Here is a 10,229-nt window from a genome sequence, read left to right as displayed (position 1 = left end):
CCATGGAAAGGACCCACGCTGGAGCAGTTCGTGAAGAACTGCAGCCTATGGGAAGTACTCACGTTGGAGAAGTTCGTGGAGGACTGTCTCCTATGGGAGGGACCCCACGCTGGAGCAGGGGAAGAGTAGGAAGGAGCAGCAGAGACAACATGTGATGAACTGACCACAACCCCTATTCCCCATCCCCCTGTCCCGCTCAAGGGGAGGAGGGAGAGAAAATCAGGAGTGAAGTTGAGCCCGGGAAGAAGGGAGGGGTGGGGGGAAGGTGGTTTTAAGATTTGGTTTTATTTCTCATTACCCTACTATGAATTGACTAGTAATAAATTAAATTAATTTTTCCCCAAGTCGAGTCTGTTTTGCCCATGATGGTAATTGGTGAGTGATCTCTCCCTGTCCTTATCTTGATCCACGAGCCTTTTGTCGTATTTTTCTCCCCCTGTCCAGTTGAGGAAGGGAGTGATAAAGTGACTTTGGTGGGCACCTGGCGTCCAGCCAGGGTCAACCCACCACAGCTCATTCTTGCCAGATGAAACCATGGTATAGGAAACCCTGGTTTTCGGTAACCTGAGTTTATGGTTCCACGTGTCTTCCATTTCTTTTACCCAGGGTTTGCAGAAAAACACCTGCAGAATGCACAGGGACTGGAGGCATAACATTTATTACTTCCTTGGCAAATCCATAATTTCCAACCAGTCCTTGTAAAAGAAGATCCATCTCAGTATAACTATTACACATATTAAAAAAAGAAACCTTATATTATTGAAAATGACTCAAAAAATTTAAGAAAAAAAATTGAGAATTTGCTTTGTGAAAGCAAGCAAAACTTTTATCTTCCACATCAGGACTAGAATCTGTATTATAAGTATTTGTTCATTTTTTGCCACTTTTCCAGCAGTTTGGCCAGATGGGATGGTTTGTCCCACACAAAGACACTCTAGATCTTAGCAAATTGTGTTTTGAGGAGCAGTGAAAGAGAAGGAAAATTACTCCCTTTATGTTTGAGCAGTACAGGCTATCACAACTTCTCATGAAGTGGGTATTGATTTTTCATTCTCCGCAAAGTGACTTCCTGCAGCTCACTGACCCACAGGTCCCATCTGCTAACAGCAAGCCATCACAACTAAAGGGATGGACACCCATCACAGCGATCGCTCTTCTCAATGGTTCTACTAAACCAATTTTGGACCTATGCCATAGTCTACAAAAGAAGTTGTTCTTCTCTCTCCAGAGCCCTTCCAGCATGTTGCCGTGCTCACAGGAAACGGGTTTGAATCCTGCAGAGTGTTTTTCCAGGTGATTCCTTCTCTGAACCAGCAAGCTCCATCGTTCATTGGTTTTAGGAAATAGTAATAAAAGTTGTAGCTGGGGAGGAGAGTGCTCATGTTTACCTACAGTTCTCACAGAAGTAGAAGCTTTGAAATCCAAACTGAAAATCTGCTCATCCCTTGCCTCACATGCATTCTCCAGTTTCTGTTCTGAACTCCTTTGAGCTTAAAAATGAAAGCTGAGTTCTTTTTGACTTGTGGAAAACCTATCGGAAGCTAAAATCAAAGTTACTCAAAATGAGCAAGAAGAGAAATTTCTTTTCATTCCTCTTTCCCCAAATATCTACACCATTTGGGTGCATTCTTTGGATTTTTACCTTTTTTATGTTGCAATGTTTGGGTCTTTTTACCAATTTTTTTCCAGTTTTAGGGTCTTTTGGATCTTTTGGGGTGTCCCTGATTAGGGAAAGTTTGCAGGGAGAACCACAGTTCTCTGCATCGCATACTGTTAAAGCGTATCAGTATCTGCCTCTCTTGGCAGAAGCATTTGTCTCTAGACCCAGAATTTCAAGTAACAAAACTTTGTCTGGATGAGGTGAGGTAACAAGAGTTTAATTCAGTATATATATCTGGTTAGTGAAGAACAACTCTGCAGAAACACCACAGAAGCTAAACTGGTGAGATTATTCCTTCGCTGAAGACTTTCTTGTCCATCATTTTTGGGAATACAACTTGTTTTAGTTCTCAGTTGTTCTGATTTCAGGCAAAATTTGGTATTCTTTCACTTCAGCTGAAATGAGTAAGAAGTTAAGTAACATAAAGCTAAAGTTATATTGAAGGCTAAAGAAAAGTGACTGGGGATGGTGGAGAAGTTGAAGGTTCCTGTATACAGGTACAGCAGAGGATTGTGCAGTGAAGGAGGAAAACACCTGCCACATCCATGTCAACATGTTGCTAGTGCTAATTCTTAAGGGTATTTATAATAGTGTGAAGTCAATTTGAAACTCACTTTGTGCTTGTAGATTATAGATGCTCTTTTCTGCATGCATTTTGACGAATTGACTTTCTTAAAGTTATTGGTCTTGCTTGAGTAGAAAGACATAAAGTTATGGGTACTTAAATTAAAATTGATCTAGCAGTGGGGCAGAGCTCTGGTAACACTGTCATTCCAACACGGTGTCACTTTATGGCAGTTCCCCTGTATGAAGTGTTCTCCTGGGTGCTCTGTGTTTCCCGCACATAACTTCTAAAGTTTTGTATTTCTTGTAAGTGGCAAGACACTTTTTTTCGGTGGGTTTCTTTTAAAGTGCTCGCTTGCTGCCATCCCGCTTTCCTTGTCACCTGTCGAGTCTCTGAGAGACTGGGGAGGGCTGTATGTTATCCACACTTTCTTTTTAATTAACACACACCTTTTTATAATAATTTTTTTCTGCTTTGGGAGTGTGTTTATTATTACTGCCATCCTTCTAGGATACTCATCGAAATCATATTCAGTTGTCTGTAAGGTATATGAATCAGAAGAGGAGTATGTTTTGAGATGAGGGAAGGGATAGGGAAGGCACTGATGAAAAAGGGAGGAATCCAAAAAGGAAATAACTTTGCAATTCGGGTAATCTTGATGGGAGAGCAATAAAGATGATTCTAATGACGTCATAGGCGGGGGGGAGCAAGAGGCAGGATGGAGACAAGACTTTGAGAGAGAGAAAAAAATGATGTGGTCAACTGCTCTGTTGGGCTTCTTTTATCCTGAGTCTGCCAAGGGTTTAAAACTAAGTGCAAACTGAGGTCAGAGGGTGTATGTCAGCTCCCAGGACCAGGGCATAACTTTGAGTAGGCCGCACAGGCCCATGCGTAATTAAAGTATGTGATTAAGCCATTGGAAATACATTTGCCGTGCTGAACATCTCGATTCCATGCTCCAGCCCGGGCTTCTTACTCATTTTCTCTTGTGTTTCCATGGCTTGTTCATTTAAAACAGAAGTTTTTCAGAGCAGCAAACTGTTCCTTGATGCATTTCCATAGCACCTAACTCAGTAGGGCATCTGTGTTAATAGCAGCCCTGTAGGTCCTACCACATCAGCTGGTCATAGCAGGATTCCTCCAGCTGCTACTTCCCAATTAAGTTAAGATCAGGTGAGAACGAGCTGTAGTTGAAGCACATCTCATGTCATTTTGTTTGCTTTTTTCTTTCCTTAAGCCTGGTATTTGAGAAGTGCATGGGAATTTCGTTCTGGATCTTTTCATAGCATATTTAATTTTTATTTACTGATTGCTTTGAAGGGTGGGGAGGGAAATGAAACCAACAGGTACAGAGAATGAAGAACTGTTACCTTGCATGGAGGGCTGAGATAATCTGGCAGTGTTTGGCATGAGACCGGGGTGGCAGGGAGTAAATGCCAAAAAAAAAAAGGCAGAATTAATGGAGAATGCATGTAGTTCTGAATAATACTATTTGCTGCCTTGTTTACTTATCAAAGTCAAAAATTTGATAAGTAAACAAGCAGCAAATAGTAGGGAGGAAGCATTACCGACTTCTGTACAGTCAGATGAATTACTCCTGTTAGAGTCTGGTTTAGAGATGCAAAATGTACTTTTCCTTAAATCCTGGCTCTGGCATGAATCAGCAAGACTCTTCGTTCTGCCCATGGGACGAAGGCGGGTGTATTGCAAGTGGAGCCCCTGTGTTATTAAGCTGGGTGCCACAAATGGACAAAATATTTTATCAATCCACTGAAATAAATGGACATGGAGGTGAACTGAGTACAGAAATTAAGGTACAATAAATTACTTTCCCTTCATTTGAGGCATATTGGCTTTTTTTGACTGAGAGCAGAGATTATAATAATCTAACAATAATTACCTTGTGGGAAAAACAGGAACAATGAATCTGAATTCTTCAGCATTTGATCCTTATGCAATAGATAGTAGAATGATAAAACTTTTATGAAACAACATTGTAGTAGTATGTCAACCTGGTTTTTATTTCATTGCAAATAACTGTAATGGAAAATATTTGAAACTAGATGACATGCATTATGACATACCATTTAGCCACAGAAATGTAAGCTGGGATCAAAGCTTGTTTGGAAAATTGAGGTCCTTGGGAGCAGGAAGAAAAGAGGAGTTTCTGACAAATAATATCAGAATTCTTCTGGGTTCCTTAGAGCGGGTCTAAGGTTGTTGTAGAGAGGTCCAACATTTCATTACGTTGCAAGGCATGAGCTGAAGTCTGTGTGTCTGAAGAATGGGTTATAATTCTTAGCCTTTTCTTGGTCACTGTCATATGAGGTCAACCTATCATTAGAAGTCAGGCTTGTGCTGTTGGTAATGTACTGTCTCTTCTTTGACCTCATTTTACAGTTAGCTACTCAGTTTGGTACATGATAAGAGCTTTAGCAAAACAAGATTGCAGTTAGCCTTTTATTTTGCCTTCATTATTACCCTGAGTTACATTTAGTAGGTTTTTGGTTTTTCAGAAGTTAGAATCACTCTGCTTTTAGAAAAGCTGTTGTCACCATTGCACATGCATTTTGTCCATAGAGGAGCAAAATGCAGTCAATGCTGGAGGGCAGGAGTTGTCTCTCTGCATTGCTGGCGATGCCGGGGTGGTTTGGGGAGCTGGCAGATGGCTTGTGCTCACACAAGAGTCCTTTCCTCCCTGCTCAAACTTTTGCAGCCCAGTTGTTGACATTTAACCTTAGTTACTCAGTATAAATGATGATTCAGGCAATTCTCTTTCACATCCCACCAGAGTCTATTGCTGCTGCCAAAACACAAGTTATATCTGAGACAGGAGCGTGGTTCCTCTATTACTATTTTTATTATTTTTCTTTTATTTTTTCGGTTCCTCGTTTTGGCATTCTATGCTATTTTCCTCCTCCGACAAGGCTTTCGCCTGTTAGATTACTTTGTTAAATGTTTCTCTTGTCTTTTCTGGGTTTTTATTTTTTCTTTCTATTCACAGGTCCAGATATTTTCAGATTTAACTTGAGATTCCCTGTAAGTTTACAGGTTTTCTCCTCATCAGACTATGGAGTCACATGGCTAACTTTGAAAATGAAAATACTGTAGATCATATTTGTTTTTCAGTACTTCCTCCAAACAGTATTTATCTTTTCCCCCTAACATTGGTGTGTCCAAGCATGCTACCTTCTGCTTTCTGCTCTCAGAACTAAACACTTGCAGAAAACGTTGACAAAATGTTTTGTGCTTAGGAAGCCAGTTGGGACTTGGCTCCTCATTTAACTCCTCAGGTTAAAATTAGAGCCCTTCTTATAAGTTCCAGAAGGTTTTTGTCTAATTCCAAACAGCCAGAGGATCTGCTTGGGAAGTAAAAATTCTGGAAAAAAAACCCAGTAACAGAAAATTAAGTCCATAAAACTCTAAGTGATGTTCTTAAGACAGATTTGAAACTATTAAGTTGCAGTGCTCAAGTAAATTGAAGTATTGGACTGTAATGCGTACCAGCAGTCAAAAGCAATGTTGCATATTAAGGACCCTACCACCTTCCAGCTTTACATTGATGAAGGATTAGTGTAACGCCTTCTCGAAGAGCATCAGTAGCTAGATCCAGACTTACGCGTAGTCAGTGGAAGGTTTTTTCTCTTTCTGAGGAAAGACCTGCAACACCAAATGTTTCAAATACTTCAATGTAAATTTTCCCCCTCTATTAAGGAGGAGCTACCCGAAACATTGGGATCCTCCAGCTTATTTTTAAAATCTCAACAATAAATAATTCACACAGTATGAAACTGTCTGGAGAAGCACTACCACTTCTTGGCACTCTACGTTGTTTCAAATTGCCTGTTGTTCTCATTGTGCTTTAGCACAGGATTGATTATCTAATTGGTTATATGATAACCAATCAGACATAGGACCTTGTTTAATCCTTCCCCAACATATTAAATTGCTAGGCAGTTAGCAGGATTTGAGGCTTTCCATAATCTTCATGATGTCTACACATGCATAAGAATAAGTGTATTTGTGTCTGAAATAATGGAAGAAAAAACCCTTCATGTTGCTGAATTTTGTGTAAATTTTATTTTTCAATGTATTTCATGTTCTTCTTTTCTTTCCCTTTTTAGGTATTACATAGAAATGGCTTTATGGATCTGGACACTGAGCATCTTGAGCTGTTTTTGCATCACCTTATCCAGAAATGAGGAACTGAAATTTTTTCAGAGTGCTACAGAGCTAAATCATCTAACAGTGGATAATGACACTGGGATAATCTATCTGGGAGTGGTAAATGCTCTGTATCAGCTTACAGAAAACCTGGATGTAATAAGGTCTGTAGAAACCGGTCCAAGAAAGGACAACAAAAAGTGCACACCTCCCATTGATGAAAATCAATGTAAAGAGGCGGTACTGACTGACAATTACAACAAATTACTGTTGCTGAACAAGGCAGATAAAACAATTGTGGTGTGTGGAAGCCTTTTTAAGGGAATCTGTGCCATCAGAGATCTAGAAGACATTAGCAATGAGAAGTACTATGTAGACAGTAGCGGAGAAAAGTCCTTTGTAGCAAGCAACGATGAGAATGTATCAACTGTGGGATTGATCACATCCTTGAATAACGACCGAGTGCTGTTTGTTGGGAAAGGGAATGGGCCAAATGATAATGGGATAATAATCAGCACTCGACAGCTCTACGAAAGGGATGGAAAAGACATTTTTGAAATGTATACAGACTCAGCAGCTGTTAAGTCAGCTTATCACTCTTCAAGCACACAACAATTTGTGGCAGTCTTTGAGGATAAAAATTATGTTTATTTCATTTTTAATCAGCAAGAGAAACAGCCCGTCAATAACCGCACACTGATTGCACGTCTGTGCAAAGATGATGCCCATTATTATTCCTACTTTGAAATGGACTTGGGTTGCAAAGATGATGATGGTGCCTATGACCACTGTCATTCTGCTTATGTCACTACCCCAGGAGAAGAGCTGGCTGAGAGCATGGCTCAGCAGAGACAAACTACGGATGCTCTCTCAGATGACAAAGTTCTCCTTGCACTCTTCAGCAAAGTAAACAAAGATAATGGCTCTCTAAAATCTGCCATGTGTGTGTTTTCCTTGCGGCACATCAATGAAAAGATGGAAAAAAACCGGAACGATTGCTACACTAAAAAGAATACCAGCTCATTTTACAAACTTTTTGCAGCAGAAAACCCGTGTGCATCCCATGGACTGGTAATATCAGTTCTAAAATTGATGTTTTAGAATCTGTGTTAGAATTAGTGGAAAATATAACTGCATGTTTTTGGGTGGCTTTGAGCTAGAATATAGTGAGATCAGTGACTGAAAGCTCAATAGCTGGATTCACTATAGAAATGGAATGTGGTTTGGGGGCTTGCGGAACAGGTCAAGCAAGAAATGGCAAGATAGTCATAATTTTGAGTCTTTTAAAAAAATCTGATGTCTTCTGAAAGATGAATATTGGTTTCATAAATGCATTTCTTTTAAAGGGTTCCTCCTGGTATGGAAATTACTGAGTCAAATGCAGTGATTTGTTATGCCCATGATCAGCTTCTGAATGATCACTACAGATAATTCTGGTCTCAGCCAATATATTTGTAATGTTTTTAAATGGTATTAAGAATCTTGTAGGTGATACCTGGAGTTGGGTGTTGTTTCTCACTTGGATTTGAATTTTCAGATAATTGGAAATACGCATGTTTCTTATATTCAGGCGTTGTTCATATTTTGATCCGGCTCAAAATACTTCCATAGCATGATGGCCATCTTCCTTTTCTTTTTATGGCTTGTCATTACCTTGGCTATAAGGTTTTTGGAGGGCACTGTTACACCCCTCCAGATACTGTTCTTCAATTTATGACTGCACCTCGGAGGCAGTTTTTAGCATCTCTGTTGACTTTATGATGATTTTGCCCACACCACTCAATCTATTCCCAAGCCCTTACTTGTGCATGCCGTTCGTTACTGCAGCCAACCCTAAACTGGGTTGAGGAGTTGAATCATATTAAAAATGACTCAGCCAGCTTTTAGGAGGATGTCTTAATTCCCCAACCTGAGCAAATTACACACTTGCGTACGCAGCTGTTTGAGCATAGCTTGGGAAGTGGTGTGCTACAGTCCAGGAGTAGGACTGAACAGCCAAAGAGATGGAGCACAGGAATACCTTATGTTGGTATTGACCCAGAATCCTTCGTCTCATGAAAGCACAGCCCTCTCCCACTCAGTAAGTTGCTAGCACTGATAAGAAGCCAAAAGAACATTCTCTGCTTCCAGCCACCAGTGTTACTCACTGCAGTACCCTGCATCTGAGGTGAGCATCAAACATAGAAATCCTGAATGTGACAAGTGGAGTGGCCATGCCACCCAGCAAAACGGAGGTGTGAATTTCAAATGAGAAAGACAGTCTCATTACCAAATATAGCAGGAAAGGCAAGGTGTGAATGAACTTTCTTCTGGTGGCACTCCCTGCAGCTCAGGATTAAAGAGTAATGAAGAGCAAATGTGTTGAACTTCATGAGATGGTTGCCAGTGGGTTGCTTTTCTAGGGATAGCAGCAAATTAACAAACAAAACAGCATTAAAAAAAGTCTTCAACACAAAATTAGTCAAACCAATCTATATGACATGTTCATTTTAATTAAACAAACTGGTTACTTTTTAAACTGTGCTGTTATAATGAAATAGAAACAAAGAATTTTCTCTCCCCATGTCTCCTGGAAAGTGAAAGCATTGAAGCAGTTTGCAATTAGCAGTCTGCTTTCTGATTGCTGCCTGTTGGCTGGGGGAAAATGGCCAGACAATCCATTTCTCTCTTTCTGCTCTTCTATGTCTGAAGGGTATTATACTGTCTGGTAATAGGGTTGCACTTCATTCGTAGCTAGGAATTAGTGATCTGAATGTTTAACATCGCTCTGTATTGCTATTCCTTATTAGAATGCAAGCAAAAATTTCCCCTGTGGCTCCGAACACTTGCCGTACCTTTTGGGAAGTAAGAATGGTGTTATAGAGAAGCCGGTACTACAAAAAGAAGGGATGAATCTCACGGCCGTCACTGTGGCTGTGGAGAACGGGCATACCGTGGCCTTTCTGGGAACGTCAGATGGTAAAATTCTTAAGGTAACAAATCAGACTTAAAAGACGAATGTGTTTAAAAGGTTGCGAACTGTAGTGATAGCATACTTCCACTCTAAAAGTAAATGGGATTTATAAGATCGCATGCCAGGAACAAATTCCCTTGAAGCTTGGTATTTTTAATTTCAAAGAAAAAACACATTATTTCTGATGTTCCTCAGCTATCCGATACACAGATTGAATTAGCATTGCCTGAATGACACTTTTCCCGAAGGATTAGATACCTACTGAGAACCCTGTATAAACAGCCTTAGATAATCTAACAGCTGCTCTAGCCTTATCTCTATTCAAGCCCATACTAGTTTAAGAGCAACTTTTCATTTTTTAATCATTCTGGCCATTCAGTAAATAGAGATGGCAATGCAAAGCCCAAGCTGGAGCTCTGCTGAGTTCTGACTGTGTGGTGTAGGGCTCAAGGGTTCGTGTGTTTCTGGTGTTAAAACATTAAGACTGCAACGCCAAACACCTCCTTTTGCTTGAAGGGGAGTGGTGGCCATGTGCCACTAGATGGTTTGAAATTTGAAGCTGAAACTTTGGTTACCATAAGGGAAGACAACAAATTTGAACACCTTCAAGTGCAAAGGCTGTGAGTTAAGAATTTTAATTTTACATGTTAAAATAAATCAGCATTTACAAAAAAAAGGGTACAAATATTAGCTATTGTGAGCAGTGAGCAATTTCTTTTCATGACTTTTATGCTTTGCTTGCTGCTTTTGATGCCATATACTTCAAATTGAAATGTTTTCCCTGATGTGAATTTGTGAACTTGAGTAAACAGGATTTTCATTAGTCATAGAATCATAGAATCATTAAGGTTGGAAAAGACCTTTAAGATCATCGAGTCCAACCATAA

General features: G+C 40.0%; 1 protein-coding gene across 1 annotated transcript in view; it reads left to right on the top strand.

Moving 5' to 3' along the window:
* Nucleotides 1-6,362: 6,362 nt before the first annotated feature.
* Nucleotides 6,363-10,229, top strand: part of LOC104078518 (plexin-B2-like) — a gene marked incomplete at its 3' end in the record, with an annotated part of 50,228 nt that continues 46,361 nt past the window's right edge. The window contains exons 1-2 of the mRNA XM_009580172.1: nt 6,363-7,460; nt 9,179-9,361. Of these exons, the coding sequence (XP_009578467.1) occupies nt 6,363-7,460; nt 9,179-9,361 (1,281 nt within the window). The remainder of the gene's footprint in view (nt 7,461-9,178; nt 9,362-10,229) is intronic.

This window comes from Fulmarus glacialis, unplaced genomic scaffold (genome assembly GCF_000690835.1).
Source record: "Fulmarus glacialis isolate BGI_N327 unplaced genomic scaffold, ASM69083v1 scaffold12166, whole genome shotgun sequence".
NCBI classification, from domain to species: Eukaryota; Metazoa; Chordata; class Aves; order Procellariiformes; family Procellariidae; genus Fulmarus; species Fulmarus glacialis.
This window is presented reverse-complemented; position numbering and strand designations above follow the sequence as displayed.